Raw genomic sequence first — 17,780 nt, forward strand, 5'->3', positions numbered from 1 at the left:
TTTAGAAAGACTAGTTACTATTAATTACTACTTAAATAAGCTTCTTTTCGAATACTAAAGTAGTAAATACTAAAACTATAGTAGTATTTTATCTTTAGTGTAGTTAGTTAAACTAAGAAAGTAGCTTATATAGAGTTAAATAAGCTAGTACTAGAGTAGCCTAGTAACTCTAAGTTTTAAGATAGTTAAGAAAATGTTTTATTCTAATATCTTTCTTTATAGTTAGATACTAAAGAATAAAACTATAATTAAAATAATATACGTATAGATAACTATTAGAGAAATCTACTTCTTCTCTAAACTATACCTATACTTAGCTAAACTAGTTTAGAGAGTTCTATTATAGAGTAGACGCTTTTGTATTTCTACTCTATTTAGTTAAACTTTACTATTTATTCTAAGTAGTAAGTAGTTTAGCTTCTATCTTGCCTACTATAGTAATTATAGGTAGATATTTTACTAGCTATAGTGTTCTGTTCTCTTCTTTAGTAATTTAATAACTAGTTATTACTAATAGGTAGAGAATATATAGAAGTTTGTATAATAGATAGGCTATAGTAAAAGAAATAATATAATAGAAAGTAAAGTATACTATAATAATAGTTTATAATAATAGACTATAGAGAAAATATAAATAGTAAGTTTATTTCTATAATATAAGTTAAGAAATAATTACGCTGCGTCTACTACTTAGCTACACAAAATAATAAAGTAGCGTAACTCTAATAAAATCTCTTATTACTAGCTAAGATAATATAGGTATAATAAAAATAAAAATTATACACTAATAGAGTCTATAATAATAAGTAGTAACTTTATTTTTATGTATTCTACTATAGAACGTTATAATTAGCTATAATAAGCGCTAAGTATTGCTTATTCTCTAGTGTATTTCTAGGCGTTTAAACTTAGTTAATTATTATTAGAAAAGCTTTTAAAGTTAGTATTAGAGCTCTAGTTTTTTTTCTTTTTATTCTTAGTCTTCTTTTATACTTCTTTCTACTATTTCTCTATTTTATACTTATTTTTACTCTAATTATAGAAGTTATTAATATCTAAATCTATATCTACTTTCTCTTTGCATTTATTACTATTATTACTATTATAGTATAGTCTATTACTACGTAGTAAGGTATTATTCTTATAGCCTAGAGCATTAAAAATAGACTCTAGCTTAACTTATCTACTTTTATTAGTATCTTTATATAATAAAGGTACGTAATAAACTTACTTCTATTTATATATAGTTACTACTACTATTTTCTCTAGTATAAGTTTATCTATAAATCTTTACTACTTCTTCTTAGCTTATATATTTTTAAAGTAATTATTATTAAGCTTAAATAATCTATCTCTATAAGTTAAATATATAATCTTTTTAAGAACACTACTAGAACTATAAATACGTAAGTCTACGTAACTCTAAAACTTAGTAGAATTACTAGTTACGTTTATAGCCTTATTTAGAGATCTAGAAAGTTTTCTTAGATTAACCTTATAGTATGCGTACTTCTATTTCTTATAGATCTAATTAAGATTAGACTATATCTACTCTACTATAATATATAAGTATAATATAGTAATAAATAGCTATAATAACTTACTACTCTTATAGTCTTAATAGCGCTTTTTATCTAGCTATTCTTATACTATAGTAAGTATCTCTACTTACTTAGACTAACTTAAGTTCTTATACTTATTACTACCTATAACTTTCTTTCTAAGCTAGTACTTAGCTACGTAATCTATACCTTTAGCATACTCTAGAGCTTAATTTTTATAGCTAAGTAGAGTAGTTTTATTTCTCTAGATAATAGTATAAGAGCTATTACTTAATTTACTTTTATAAGAGATCTTAAGGTTTATAGGTTAACCTTTCTAAAAGCTAAGTTATCTATAGGTAGTAAGTAGATTATAAACTTTATCTTTCTTATAGTTATAACTCTAGCTATATTAGCGCACGCTATTATTATAGACTATAATAACTACTTCTATAAGCTTCTTCTACTTATTACGTGTAAAGTCTAGTAGTACTTTAATTAGTAGTAGAGGCGCTAGACTAGTAGAACTATTATATAGCTCTTACTTAATAAATTCTATTATAATAGACATAATAATAGACTATAATTATAAAGTATAGTAGTTATAGTTAATTAATTAGGTAGGTAGTAGAGAAGAGATTAGAGATTAGAGATTAGAAATATAGTAATTCTTAGTTAGCGGTGTTATAGGCGCATAGACTACACTAACTAAGAATTACTATATTTCTAATATATTATCTACTACCTATCTATCTAATTAACTATAACTACTATACTTTATAATTATAGTCTATTATTATAGTTACTTACGCTTCTTACTAGTAGTACTATATAATTAATCTATACTTATACTCTAGCTATAATAGCGCACACTAAGTAAACTATAAAGTCTTTAACTAGTAGTAAGGCTATACCTAAGCTACTTACTACTAAGGCTGCGTGTAAGAAGCCTAGTAGTAGTAATAAGACTCTAGTAGTAATTATAAGATATTAACTAAAGCTAAAAGTAAAATATTATTATAAGTCTAGTAGTACGTTATTATATTCTTTTATTATATATAGAGTCTAATACTACGTAGCTATTACTCTAAAAGAGATCTATAAGTACTAGAAGAGGTTTAAGCTACTTATTTATAAACTTCTATTTAGTTATCTTATTTATAAGATTATAAAGAACTATATAGTAGACGTACGCTTCTAGGTATCTGCGTTAGAGGCTTTATAAGAGTTACTAGAGGCTTTCTTAGTTAGTTACTTTAAAGGTATAGTAATCTATTTTATAATTTATAAACTATAAACTAACTACTATAAACCTTAATATTAATATAATTTATATAAAGAGAGTTACTATTTAGGTTAAGAATTTAACACTAGTAATTTAGTACTATAAAAAGTTTAGTGTTAGTAGAGACCTTTAGAAGCTCTAATAGAGTTAATTTAGTACTACTAAGAGAAAGTATATTTAGACTATATATAATATAATGTAATAGGTGCTCTCTTCTGCTTTGTATATACTATAATAACTAACTATAATATACTATATATAATAATCTAGAGCATATCTTACTATAAAAAAACTATTTTTATTATTTCTTTACAAAAGATAGATTAGGTTACTCTAACCTAACTCTAGCCTAACTTTAGCCTAACTCTAACTATACGTCTATATAACCTAACTTTAACCTCTATCTATAGAGAGTATATAATAGTTAGATTAAGGCTAGAGTTAGGCTAAAGTCTAATATAAGCAAATCTAACTCTAATCTAGCTTTAACCTATTTACTAGCGTACTAATACCTATAGCTAAAGAATAGGCAAAAAATAAAAAGAACTCTATTATTACTATAGAATTAAATATATACTATAGTAGTATATCTAGAGCTACCTAGAATATACTAGAATTCTATATAAATACTATAGAATAAGTATATATAAAGAGCTATTACACTAGCCTAAGACATAAGCTTCTAGTTAGTATTAGACTATATATTAAATTAGTTCTAAATTATTTTATAACTAATTTTATATAGCGCTATATAGATAGATCTATAAAATATATAAAAATATAAGATCTATAAAAAGTATAGTGTTAGGTATAAATTAAAGTAAAATTTAAGCCTAAGTAGCTACTTTTATAATAATATAAAGTAAGAAAAAAGTAAGTATTTAGTTATTTATATATAGATTAATTCTAAACTATTTAGAGCGTAAGAAATAAAAGAAAGAGAATAAAGAAAAATATAATATTCTTAAATTACTTAAATTACCTAGGCTATTAAGATAGTAACCTTACTAGTGTCTAAGCTTCTAGCTAGTAGCGCAGCGCTTGCGTACATAGATATTCTAGTTATTACCTTTAGCTTTATTTCTTCTTAGAGCTAATTTATTGCTAGCTCTATAAGTATAACTATTTTTAAATTAATTTAGAACTAATCTACGTAGAGAACGCTCTAACCTAGATATAGACTTAGAAGAAGAAAAGTGTAAGCTTAAAAAAGAGTATAAAAAGGTAAAACTTTAATAAGAAAGAAGGTTGCTTTAAATCTAAACTAAGAAGGCTAAGTTAGAGCTCTAAGTAAGAAAACTATAGGTTTACCTTTAGCGTAAATTAATCTAGAACTAGTTAAGAAGTAACTAGACTAGTCTTAGAATAGTTAGTATAATTAAAGAGTTTTTAGCGCTAGATAAAATCTACTAAAACTTACTTTACTTTCTAATTTTATCTTTTCTATATTAAATATAGTAAGTAGAGTTCTTTCTAATAAAGTTTATCTCTACCTAACTAATTCTAAATTAATTACTAACTATTCTAGCCTACGTATACCTAATATGCTACTCTTACTATACTTCTATATAGCTCTATAAAGTTTAACCTTAAAAACTCTAAAAGAAGATATATTATTTTCTATAGAGAACTCTTTTATTATATAAAGTATAATAAAAGCTTCTTAAGTCTCTATAGTATAAGTCTAATAGTTACCTAGAACTCTTTATAGATTAATTTTAAACTAATTCTAGTAGCGCTATAAAGAAAGATTAAATCTTATTAAATATATTTATAAAACCTACCTCTAGTACTTTATTACACTAAATTCTACTAGCGTAATACTTTTATAAACGTACTACGCTATCTATTACTTCTTTTAAAAAGTAATAAAGCGCTATAATAACTCTAGAGTAGTAGAAGAAAATACTATTACTAAGAAGTAGATCTAAAATAAACTTTAGAATTATTCTCTAATTAATCTAGAGCTAATTTAACCTAACGTCTAACTAGCTACTCTTTCTACTAAACTCTTATTAGAGGTACTACGCTTTATATCTTTAAATAAGTAAAAAAAATAAAAAAAGAGTAAAATTAATTTCTAATTAGTTTACTACCTACTACTTAAAAATAACAAGCCTTTGCTATGTAAATTCTACTAAAGTAGAAGATTTAAATATAAGCTTCTTTTTACTATTTAAACTTTAATTAATATATATTTTACTTACTAAAATATAGCTTATTACCTTTATTAATAGTATTATAATACCTCTACTTTTTAAAACTTATAGAAAATATAATTAAAGTTATAGTTTTATTAAATTTATTTTATATATCTATTTATTCTTAAATTATTTCTTAATTATTCTATAAATAATTCTACTATAGTTTTAATTCTTATTACTATTAGACTTAGAGAGAGTAAATAAGCTATTAGGCTTAGAGGTCTCTCTAGAAAGGTTGTAAAAGAACTACTAAGAAGTATATATAGTAAACTTATTATAGAAGAAAGTATAATCTAAATTTTATTAAAATTAATTAAGAAATATTTAAGAAATAATTTAAATAAAGCTTACTCTCTAGGCTATTAGTGTTAAGGCTTTCTATGTTACACTTTTTGTAAGAAAGGTTAAATTTATTATCTAGATTAGAGAAATAGTTTTAGATATAATTTATTATAAAGTTATAATTAAGCTATATTAGTTAGAAATAATCTAGAAATATTTAAAAAATAATTTACCTAAGTTTAACCTTTATTAAGCTAAATAGTATTCTAAAAAGAGCTATTATTTTTTTTTTCTTCTTTCTCTTAGCTAGAGATAGCGCCTCTATCTTCTTATTTCTACTCTTCTTCTTCTTTCTTATCTTCTACTTCTTCTTCTTCTTTATTAGAATTACTTAAGAATTAATTTAGATCTAAATTCTCTTTAGTAATAAAGAGAGAGAAGTTAGTAATTATATTATAGTTAGCTATAATATTTATATAGAAAACTAGGTAGAATTAATTTAGAAATAATTAAAAAATAATTTAAATAAACTTACCTAATTTAAGCTAAATTAGCTAGTTAGAGAGTATACTAATCTACCTAGCTATTACTATAATTAATCTATAGGTAGTAAGTAGATAGTTTCTAAAAAAAGCGTAGCTAGTAAACTTTCTCTAAAAGAATAGTTAGAATTATTTAAAAAATAATTAAGAAATAATTTATACTTTATAAAAGCTACTACTAATATTAATTATATAGTATAGCTAATCTATATAGATAATAGGCTAACTCTACGTATTTATAGTAAAGGCTAAGTAACTAAATAGCAGCTAGTTAAGCTATAGAAATTACTTAAACGTAGGCTAAAATTTATTAGAATTAATTAATAAATAATTCTAGAACGTTTTATATATTACTATAAAGTATACTTATAACTTAGTAAGCTATAATTTAGCGTAGTAAGTAGCGTAAGATTTAGTAGCTTAGTTAGTAGTATAAGTAGTATAGTAGAGTAGTATTATTATTATTTTAAAAGAATTATTCTAGAAATAATTTCTAACTAATTTACTAAGATACTAACTTAGCGCGCGCATAGGCTGCGTATAGACGCTCTAGCGCTCTAGCGCTCTAGCGCTCTAGTACTCTAGCCTTCTAGTACTCTAGTAAACTCTAGAGCTAACTAATCTATAAATATTTTAAAATTAATATATACTAATATCTTACTAGCTATTCTATCTATTAAGGTTCTACTTATAAGAATATAGCCTCTACTAGAGAGAAAGTTATAGAATATTTATTTATTTTATTTATAATATATATCTTTTTATACTAAACTAATTCTAAACTATTTTAGAAATAATTTACTTAGAAATAGAACCTAACTATATACTAGAACTACTACTCTTAGAGAGAGAGTGTTCTTACTCTTTCTACTCTTAATTCTTTTTCTTATTATCTAGTATAAAAGTAGAGTTCTTAAAATTATTATAGTCTAAATTATTTACTAATTAATTTAAATTATTTAATAAATAATCTAACTTAGACTTATTATTAGATTCTGCCTAGGTAGAAAACTATATAAGAGCTAGGTTAGTAAAAGAAGTAGAAGAGTTAGTAGAGAAGATAGTAGAAAAGCTAGCAATAGTATTATAGGTAGCTATAGTCTAAATATAAAAACCTAGGTTAAATTAATTAAGAATTAATTAAGAAGTAATTTAAATAAACTTACTTATCTTAGCTTAGATTAAAGCGTTAGTAGAATTTCTAACTTACTTAGTAAACGCTATTTTTAGCTAGTAAGCTTAGCGTAAGTAGTTTCTAAGCGTAGTGTAACTAGTATACTTCTACTAAAAGAAATATTAGAAATAATTAAGAAATAATTTAGAAATAGTTTATACTTTATAAAGAATTCTACCTCTAATTTTAATATAGTAGTATAGCTAATCTATATAAATAATAGACTTACTTTACGCGTTAGTAGTAAAAGGTAGGTACCTAAATAAGTATTAGTTAAGCTAGAGAAATTACTTATAAGTAAGCTAAATTTATTAGAATTATTTATAAATTAATCTAAAAATAGTTTATACATTTTCTTAAAGAATACTTTAGATTTAGTAAGCTATTATAAGTAGCGTAGTTTAGTAGAGAGGTTTAGTAGAGTTATATTATTATTATTTAAGTAGAATTATTTCTAGAATAATCTAAAATTAATCTACTAAGGTGCTACTTTAGTGTGCGCATTAACTGCGTATAGATGCCTTAGTATGCTATGTCTTAGCGCGCCCTTAGTTAGATAGCCTGCGTCCTGACCCTTGGCCGCAATGGCCGCCATGACGAAACCTCCCGTTTGAGAAAACACATCCAAACACATCGCGCCAAACACCACCTAGGTACACACTCAACACCACTGTCAGATCCCCGTATACACGCCGGTGGACGAGATTATCATGAGCGTCGCTCTCCCCTACCGCGACATCAACGTCCACTCGTCGCCCTCGCACTACGCCTTCTCGTCGCCCTCGTCGCCCTCGGCCCCTACACTCGTGGTAGACCGCCCGTCAGGTGACATCCGCCTCCACGATGGCAAGCTGCTGGGCTCCAAGCGTGTGTCGAGCATTGCCGGCATCCTGGGCATGATCAAGCTGCGACTAGGTATGCCTCTCCTGCACAGCACTAGGGGACACGAATGCTGATGCACGTGAAGACAAGTACATCATCGTCATTACCAAGGCCCAGCCCATGGGCCGGATAAAGGGCCACATGATCTACAAAATAGTCTCGACCGAGTTCCTCTCCCTGCGCGAGAAGCCGCTGCACGACGCCGACGAGGACAACTACCTCAGCCTGCTCAAGACGCTCATCAAGACGTCCCCGCTGTTCTTCTCCTACTCCTTCGACATCACCAACACCTTCCAGCGCCAGGCCCACCTCGACCCCGCGACGCCCCTGTGGAAGCGCGCAGACGACCGCTTCTACTGGAACCGCTTCGTCTCCAGCGACCTCATCGACTTCCGCGGAGGTCTCAGCGGCGGATATGGCAGGCACTCGAGCGGACACCAGCCAGGCGCGGACCCCTACATTCTGCCCGTCATGTACGGAATGCTCGAAATCAAGAACACATCCATCAAGGGCACCCCTCTCACCTTCATCCTCATCACCCGCCGCTCGCGCCTCAAGGCCGGAACCCGCTACTTTTCGCGCGGTATCGACGAGAACGGCAACGTGTCCAACTTCAACGAGACGGAGCAGACCATCATCCTGAACGACAACGCATCGGGCGGCCCCGGCGGGTTCGGCTCAAACCAGAACGGCGCAGCAGGTGGAAATGCCGGAAAGGAGACACAGGTGCTTGCATACGTGCAAACAAGAGGGAGCGTGCCCGTCTACTGGGCCGAAATCAACACCCTAAAATACACGCCCAAGCTACAAGTCCGCGGCATCGACAACGCGCTGCCAGCCGCCAAGAAGCACTTCGCCGAGCAAATCCGGCTCTACGGCGACAACTGGATGGTGAACCTCGTCAACCAAAAAGGCCGCGAGCAGCGCGTCAAAGAAGCCTACGAGCAAATGGTCAACCTGCTGCACACATCCCCCGCCGAAAACGTTGAAGGCGACCGCATAACCTCTGAGAAATTCCACATCATCGACCCCGCCAAAGCGCAAACCGTATACGACCGCCTCCACTACGTCTACTTTGACTTCCACAACGAAACAAAGGGCCTAAGGTGGGACCGCGCCAAACTCCTCATGAACGAACTCGAGCCCCACGTCCTCAAACATGGCTACTTCTGCGGCGTCGACATGCCCGGTGATGGCAGCGGCGTGGAAGTCCGACGGCACCAGACGGCTGTGGTGCGCACGAACTGCATGGATTGTCTCGACCGTACGAACGTTGTACAGAGTATGCTAGGCCGCTACGTTCTCAGCCGCATGCTCATCGACTGCGGTCTCATGCGCGAAGGCGAGTCCGCAGAAGAGGATCAAGCATTCGAACACCTGTTCCGCAACGTCTGGGCCGATAATGCGGATGTAGTGTCGAAATCATATTCTGGTACCGGAGCCCTAAAGACCGATTTCACACGCCTGGGTGTAAGGACAAAAGCTGGTGCCTTGCAGGATCTCAATAATAGTATCACGCGCTATTGTCTTAATAACTTCACCGATGGACCGAGACAGGATGCATTCGATTTGTTCCTGGGGAATTATTTACCCGGGGATGGAGGGGTGGGTGGGCAGGCGCTGTTTGCGGATCGGAGGCCGCTTTTTGTGCAGTCGGTGCCGTATATCCTTGCTGCGGCGGTGTTTTTCATTCTCGTCGGTAGCTTTACTCAGCGTGCACCCGACGCGGCGGTCTGGCCGTTACGTCTCCTCCTTCTCATCTCCCTCCTTACCGCAGCCGTCTGTGCGAATTTCATTTGGAATCATGGGACGTTATATGTAAGTCTTCCCTTTTCCTCCCCATTCTTCCTTCCCCTTCTTCCCTTCCTTCCTTCGATCCCTTACCATCATTCATCCACCCATTCTCCCACACTCTCATCCACTCTCTCTAAGGGATTACGCTCGCTAACCCTCTCTTCCCAACAGGTCAACTTCCCCAAACTCAACCGCCAACCCCCTCAAATCGAAGCCTTCCAAGAGACACTGGCGAAAGTAAGGAATAATCCTGTTGTGGGGCCGCTTGTGGGCGGTGCGGCGAAACATGAGCGCGGGAAGAGTGATGCGAGGTTATTGGGGTTGGAGGAGGGGAAGAAGAGGATTGAGTAGGTGCGGGTTTGTGTGGGATGGTGAGGGAGTGGGGTAGAAGGGATGGGAGGGTAGAGAGGAGGGTGGGGAGGGTGTGGGTAGAGATGGGGGAAGGGGGGTATTGGGTTGGGGGAACTTGGGATGAGATGTATAATTAGAAGTTTTTAGTATGTTTTTGTAATAATCTTTGGGTGGTTGGTAGGTTGGTTGGTTGGGGAATACAACAACAGGTTCCACATGAGCAAATTTTCTGGAGAGGTGGTTTGAGGTATACATCATTACCATTCACGTGCACACAATTTCCAATCAGCTAGTTTGAGGCATACAACATCACCATTCACATGCACGCAATTCCCAAAGACGTGGTTTGGAGTATACAATCCATTCAAAAAACTCTATCAAAAATTGGGTATCGTAAATAGTGAAGTCGCTTTTCCGCCCATCATCGTACAAATCATGATCATCAACACCTCCGTAGTCGCCCGGCCTACTCATTCCTCGCTGTTCCAGACAAAATAACCACATCGAACTCCTCATCATCCATATCCTCATCGTCCTGATCCGCCGATTTGACAAAATCCCACCCCTCCCCCTCCATACGGTTGCGCAGTCGCTCAAGGTTCGAGTTGGCAGCGCGGCGTAGTACTCCGGCCCACTTATTCTCCATTCCCCCAGTCGCTGGTGCGTCCAACTCCGCAGATGACGAGGGGGTAAGAATCGTAGACTCGGTTTCGGTTTCGTCTTCCTCCCAGTCGTCAAGCTCAGGCAAAATCCACAGATCCGCTTCTGAAGTCTCGTCTTCGGCGCTGGCATTGAGGTTGAGGCACGTGCTCGCGTGGATATTCATGCCTTGTTGTCCTTGCTGTCTTCGCGCGAGCGCACTGCGTTTGTTGGTGGTGGTGGTGGGATTGGGTGCGGGCAGCCAGGTTGGAGGCGCGTTTTCGCGGTGCAGACTTATGGCTTGGCGGCAGAGTGTGCGGTTTGCAGTGCCGGTGGTGTTTGCAGTAGCCGTGCCTGTGCGCTTCTTTGACGAATTTGATGCGGACGCTGGAGATGCGGCGCGTGATCTGCGCGGCGAGATATCGGTTGCGCAGCTGGGGAAGGCGCCGTATATCGCGTTGCTGAGATCGTAGGAGTAGTTTGTGGCATCGCGCGCTGTGGCGGAGCTGTGGGATGATGGTGTGGTAGACATCTTTGTGGTTTGCGGGGTGTTTAAATTTTCGCGGGGTTTGGGTTTTGCGCGGAGATCTTTGTCTCGTGCGAGATAGTTTTGTTGGGGAGATTTTCTCGGCCCGTGGTATGCGAACAGGTGTTCGGTGTGAGTGCTCAGCTGACCAGAAGTTGAAAATTTCAAATTGTGCTGGCTGTGTTGCTGGCGGGGTTTGGGATTTCGCGGAGATCTTTGTCTCGTGCGAAGGGTTTTGTTGGGGGAGATTTTCTCGGCCCGTGGTATGCGAACAGGTGTTCGGTGTGAATGCTCAGCTGACCAGAAGTTGGAAAGTTCAAATTTGCTGGCCGTGTGTGTTGCTGGCGGTAGTTTGTTGAGACGGAGAAAAGGTAGCCGAGGACAAAGCCACACTCGGAATTTGCTCCTGCAGACGGATCTGGAAGGTGGGTCTGGCTTTTTGCGACGATCTCAGGCGCTCGAAAGCTGTGTGAGAGTGCGCGGGTGATGAGAAGGTGAAAATGCGGCTGCCTGGTGTAGCTTGTGATGGTGGCCGTAATGTGCTGACGTTGCAATATGGCGCAGCTGGGCTGACTTGACTGGTTTCGGTTGGGGTCTGCTTTGGATAGAATTTTGATTGAGAAAGTGATGTGAGAGAGAGATGGTTGAAATGAGAGAGAGAGAAAGAATCGACAGTTTATAAGAGAAATCCGTGAGAGAATTCGTTGGCAGTCAACCGTACATTGCTCTCGACCAGAATAACAAGAGGCGCTGTGAGTGGGTGGCTGCAAGTTCGGATCATCAACCGTGGGCTCGCGCGGCAAGGGAAGCCGAAGTGAAGCTGCGGTTAGTCATTGAGCAAGATTGTGAGTGTGAGTGGATTTGACACAGCATATTGTTGGCTGTCATCAAATTTGGAGTGGTGGTGAGTTGTCGTGGGAGCATGTGGGTGCGGCGGCGGGCGATAACCTGGGACTGCCGAGAGTCCGTGCACCCTGACGTGTGTTGGTCGAGCTCCAAATCTTCATGTTGGCAGACGTCCAGCCCATCAACAACGCCGAATTACCTCCCCCATCACCCCATCCGCCATTCGGAGGCAGCCCATTATGCTGCGCGCCTCCATCCTACGGGCCCGTCCAGCTGCCCGCCCATTGGCCCGCGCCGCCCGCCCGCAATGGCTCCCAGCCCAGCGCTGCTACGCCGATAGCAAGAACCTGGGCGAGACGGCCGTCCCCAATCCCGCGCCCACCACCTCGCCCTCCGACCCCAAGGGCACCATCCCCACCTCGGACATTCCCAAGGCACCGCCGGCGCCCGACAGCACCGTGACTGCAGGCGCATCGCGTGACGCTCCCGCCATATCGCCCAAGACGACTCCCCCCACCGGCCCCGGATCGTCCAGCATCGCCCCCGACCCCATCCAGCCCAAGCCCAAGAAGAAGAGACGCATATTCCGCAAGCTGCTGCTCTGGCTGACGGTCCTCTCTGGCCTCGGGTACGCCGGTGGTGTGTGGTATTCGCTCGTGTCGGACAACTTCCACGACTTCTTCACCGAATACATTCCCTACGGCGAGGATGCCGTCGCCTACTTCGAGGAGCGCGAGTTCAGGCGGCGATTCCCCGGCCGCGCTGGTGAACCACGACTGCACCCCCAGATCTCGGGCGAGAACAAGGTCACCATCCCTGGACGGAGCGGGTTGACTGCGCGCCCGGCTCAGGAGAACAAGAGCGACCTTGCCTCCAAGGGCCCCCATCTGAGCGCCGTCGATGCCAACAAGCCCCAGGATAAGACCGAGTCGGGCGGACAACAGCCGAAGGTCTCATCAAGCGCACCCGCGCCCACGGAGAAGAAGGCCCCGGTCAAGGAAGTTAAGGAGGTCAAGGAGACCGCCACGCCCATCTCCCAGCTCGATCACCTCAGCGTACCATCCGCCACCGAGCCCGTCGTCCAGGATGTCGTCAAGATCGTCAACGACATCATCACCGTCATCAACGCCGACAACGCCCACGACGGCAGGTACAACTCAGCGCTGGACAAGGCCAAGAGCGAGCTCGCCAAGGTCGTCTCCGACATCAACTTGATGAAGGAGAGCCTCCAGAAGCAGACCGAAGACAAGGTCAAGGCCGCCCACGCCGAATTCGACGAGGCCGCCAAGGAGCTCGTCCAGCGCCTCGACCACCAGATGCAGGCGCAAGAAGCCCAGTTCAAGGAGGAATTCGAGAACGAGCGCGAGCGCCTGTCGCAATCCTACAAAGAGCGCCTCCAGTCCGAACTCCAGGCCGCCCAAAAGGTCTACGACCAGAAACTCAAGAACCAACTCCTGGAACAGAGCATCAACATGCAAAAATCCTTCACAGCCAACGTCCGGGAGCGCGTCGAAGCCGAACGCGACGGCCGTCTCGGCAAGCTCAACGAGCTCTCCTCGTCTGTGCACGAGCTCGAGAAGCTGACCGCCGAGTGGAACAGCGTCGTCGACGCCAACCTCAAGACGCAGCACCTCGTCGTTGCCGTCGAGGCCGTCAAGTCGGCTCTCGAGACACAAGCCATCCCCAAGCCCTTTGTCACCGAACTCGCGGCGCTCAAGGAAATCGCCCAGGACGACCCCGTCGTCAGCGCCGCTATTGCGAGCATCAACCCCGCCGCCTACCAACGCGGCATCCCCAGCTCGGCCCTCCTGATCGACCGCTTCCGCCGCGTCGCTTCTGAAGTCAGGAAAGCGGCTTTGTTGCCTGAAGACGCGGGTGTGGCTTCCCATCTCGCTTCCCTCGCCATGTCGAAGGTGCTGTTCAAGAAGAGCGGGTTGGCTGTTGGTGGTGACGTAGAGGCTGTGCTTGCACGGACGGAGGTTCTGCTCGAGGAGGGTGATCTCGATGCTGCGGCTAGAGAGATGAATGGACTACAAGGGTGGGCGAAGGTGCTGAGTAAGGATTGGTTGGGCGAGTGTAGGCGCGTGCTGGAGGTTAAGCAGGCGTTGGATGTTATTGCTACCGAGGCGAGGCTGAATAGCTTGCTCATTGACTAGACGCGCGAAGACCGATGTGACCCTTTTTTCTCCTAGCACTACGGTTGTTTTGTACGAGTATTAGTCTATAGAAACTTGTTCTGTTCGTCTTGCATGTTCTTGTCTGATGGTGTTTGCTATGGTTCCCTTCTATCGCATCCATGGTACTGCGATGTCGCAGAGCGAGACGAGCCACTTATGACTCCCGAAATACATAATCACTACATACGCCAAGGTACTACCTATCAAATGAGAGAGATCGCAATTCTCAGACTCTGCTAGTTGCGCTCTGGTAGTGATTGGTATGTAGGGGTTTCTGCTAGGACTACATGGTGCCCCTACCCACTTACCTGACATCGTCCTCTCATCGTCTCTTCCTCAATCCCAACTCGTCTCCAAAGATCTTAGCCAACACTTCCCCTTCTTCCTTCCTATCAGCCTTCTTCCTCGTATCTTTATCCACCTTTTCTTCTCCCTGCTCCTCATCCTCACGTCGCCCGTCTTTCTCCGCTTCCTTGTTGTCCTTCCGCATCGCCTTTGTAGTTTTGTCATTGTCTTTCTTCTTTTCATCCTCCTTCTTGTCTGCGGAGCGCTGAGGGGCTCCTCACCATTGGTAACGTTGACTATTGAGCCATTTGTCGTTGGGATCCATGGTTTGGGTTGTGTGGTAAGCGGTAAGTGGTACGTTGAGGTATGAGATGAGGATAGGGAGGTCCGTTGAGAGAGTGTGAAAGCGTAGTTCACATGTTTCTTAGGTGGATGGGCTGCTTATCTATGAAGTGGTAGGGGTTGGTTTGTAGTTTGTGGTTTGGATAGAGAAGGGAGGGGGTGCTTGACAAACGGGGGTGAGGGGGTGTGGTGTGTGATACTAGCAATCATGTCTATCGTCGATGGATATTCCCTCCAGTCTCCACAACCCAACATCCTCCGCTCCTCATCCTCATCCCCAGCTCACTCACAAACCCCACCCCACCTGCCATTCCACCTCCTATACATCTCCCTAATACCATCCCGCTCCATATCCAGATTGTGCATCTTCACCACCGCCATTCCATCGTCAGTAGAATACCATATCCGCATCAGCCTCTCTACCTCTTCATGCGCAACGAATATACCAGGCATACGTGTGCCGAGCCTGGCGTGCTTGTTTACTTCATCTTCACCTATCTGCATAGATTGACCTCCACCATCCTCCCCTCCACCACCCCTCCGCCTCCCCTCCGCCTCCCCCACCCACCCTAGATGTAGAGGTCTTGTGTTGCGTTGTCTCTTTCTTTTCTTGCGGCGTCTCGCGCTGTAATCGCCTTGTCGCGTTCTTTAGTTATTCCCTCGAGCATTCTGTGCTGAGTGTCGGCTATCATTTCCAGTCTGGCTTTGGTTCTTGCTGGCATGGTTATAATGATGGGCTGTGTGGGAAGGGGGGATGAGATGAATGGATGTAGGCGTATCAATGACCAAGTGCGTCTTCTTGTTCTCATTGTTGATGGTGGGTTAATTTGCGCTGGATCAGATGCGTGCTTGTCATGCTTGATGTTGCAAGCGGACATATAGTCGTGTGATGGTTGATGATGGCAGTTATGTGGTTCGTGGTTTGTGAGTTTTAAATGCTTGCGGAAAGGCTTTGGGGGTAACTATGTCAGTTGATAACCACATCTCGAGTGATCTAGTCACGAGCATGGGTTCACATGCGGGAACCATGCTTTGAGAATACTTCAAACTCACATCTCCATCTAGACACCCAAACCAGCCCCGTGACCACCTCACTGAAAAGTCACCCACGTCGTCTTACCCCCGAACGTATGCTTAATGATCACCCACCGATCAACCGCTACATTGTCGATAAACAGACCCGGTACACGAGTCCCATGCCACCCATACCAATTATACTGCACATCTCCAAGAACCCCTCGCGGCCAGGCCGACGACCATAGTTCTTCATAGCGAACGTGTTCGGGGGTTTCTCCAGGTACCTGTCTCGCTATCTGTGTTTCACCAGAGAAATGTCCAGGGTTGAGCGAGACATATATGCCAGGGAGAATCATAGGCGCGTATAACTCTTGTGCCGCTTGGATGAGATGCGAGCTTTGGTTGTTGAGCCGCGTTTTCAGGTTGTTGAGCTGCGTTTCGAGGTTGGCGAGTTGGGCGTCCCGCACTGTGAGCTGCGCGTTGACGTTGTTGAGGGCGGCCTTGAGTGCTGGTACTGTTGGCATGGTACTGTAGACTATTAAGGAGAAGGGGGAAAGGGTATTTTGGGTCTTTGGTATTAGTCGTGGTGATGCTGCGGGAAGTGATGGGTTGAGGGGCACAGGGATGAAGAATGGGGGTTTATTGTACTGACGATTGATAGTTATAGTATCTGCGTCATGGCAGATGACATCCGGATCGTGATCTGACAGCATGCACTTTTGGAAAGCACAAGACCTGCGCATGGATTCAATCATCACCCGCTACCATCCACTCGTCTCACCCATCTCCCCATCTGCACACACATCCATAGCACCCCCCTACCCAGCCGGCTGGTCACCCCTCGCTTCAAAGCTCATCCACGTCCTAATCCCCTCCAAAGTAGTATGGCAAATCAGCACCTTCCTATCAACCTCCTCCCGATCCACAAACAGCCCCGGCAACCGTATCCCATGTCTCCCATGCATGTTCTTGTCTCCACGGCGCGACATAATCCCAAGGTCGTCGCCCTAGGTCGACCACTGGATCTTGTACTGCGTTTCACCCGGCAGCTTGATTTGTACTTGGACTTGGCCTGAGAAGGCACTGGGGTCGAGCGAGACGTAGATACCGCGGAACGGGGTTATCGCATACATTTCTGTTGTTGCGCCGTAGAGTCGGGCGTCGCTGTCCCGGAGCGACGTTTTGAGATCATCGACTCCTCTCGTTGCGGCGTGGAGTCGAGCGTCGCTGTCCCGGAGCGACGTTTTGAGATCATTGACTTCTTTCGTTGCGGCGTAGAGCCGGGGGTTGCTGTCTCGGAGTGACTCAGTGTGATCGTGGATCATTTTTTGTAGTTGAGATCTGTATGACGGATGCGGAGGCATGATGTGGTTGGGTGATGAGGTGGATGGAGAGGGGTGGTAGTGGTGATGGTAAGAGATCTGAGTGGGTTGAGATGGGTGAGAAGAGCGCGTTTCGTTGTATAGATGGATGGAAGTAATGGGAGTAAGTGGGTCTGCGGTACGTTGATTGATGGGGCTTGTGTGGTGTGATGGCTTGATGTTGGGGTGCATGAGACGTGCGCATCGGCGAGGACGCAGCTGCTGGAAGGTGATGTCTTTGCAAGGAAGGTGGGTCTGGGAATGTTGACGAGCGACTTCCGTGAAAATGGTGGATGGTAAGTGCGCAGTGAACATCAAATCAGCGCTTCGCTTGAACAGCGGAGAAAGATGACAGTTTCACTTCTTCTCACTCCGACCGGCTGAAGTAGACAGCTTCTAGTATCAATGTTCGGCGCCTGCTACTACACCCTCAGCTTATCCTTCTCACCATTCGCAAAGGTACCCCACAGGCTATCAAATCTCTTCCCCAAACTCCGTCCCCTACCCAGGTCACCTCACAAGGTCCTGATCT

The 17,780-nt window shown here is 41.7% G+C and overlaps 3 protein-coding genes across 3 annotated transcripts; 2 read left to right on the top strand and 1 right to left on the bottom strand.

Moving 5' to 3' along the window:
• Nucleotides 1–7,738: 7,738 nt before the first annotated feature.
• On the top strand, nt 7,739–10,055 carry J4E78_008240 (uncharacterized protein; the record flags this gene model as incomplete). Its single annotated transcript, XM_049368842.1, has 3 exons — nt 7,739–7,943; nt 7,996–9,380; nt 9,876–10,055. The coding sequence occupies 3 exons, from the start codon at nt 7,739–7,741 to the stop codon at nt 10,053–10,055; spliced, it is 1,770 nt and encodes a 589-aa protein (XP_049219286.1).
• Nucleotides 10,056–10,521: 466 nt separating this feature from the next.
• J4E78_008241 (uncharacterized protein) lies at nt 10,522–11,226 on the bottom strand (the record flags this gene model as incomplete). The annotated part of the gene is made up of 1 exon (XM_049368843.1): nt 10,522–11,226. One exon carries the CDS (start codon nt 11,224–11,226, stop codon nt 10,522–10,524), a length of 705 nt encoding a protein of 234 aa, XP_049219287.1.
• A 1,079-nt stretch (nt 11,227–12,305) lies between these two features.
• On the top strand, nt 12,306–14,222 carry MIC60 (MICOS complex subunit mic60; the record flags this gene model as incomplete). The annotated part of the gene is made up of 1 exon (XM_049368844.1): nt 12,306–14,222. One exon carries the CDS (start codon nt 12,306–12,308, stop codon nt 14,220–14,222), a length of 1,917 nt encoding a protein of 638 aa, XP_049219288.1.
• Between the last annotated feature and the right edge of the window lie 3,558 nt (nt 14,223–17,780).

This window comes from Alternaria triticimaculans (assembly GCF_023758025.1).
Source record: "Alternaria triticimaculans strain BMP 0046 chromosome Unknown scaffold_14, whole genome shotgun sequence".
NCBI classification, from domain to species: domain Eukaryota; kingdom Fungi; phylum Ascomycota; class Dothideomycetes; order Pleosporales; family Pleosporaceae; genus Alternaria; species Alternaria triticimaculans.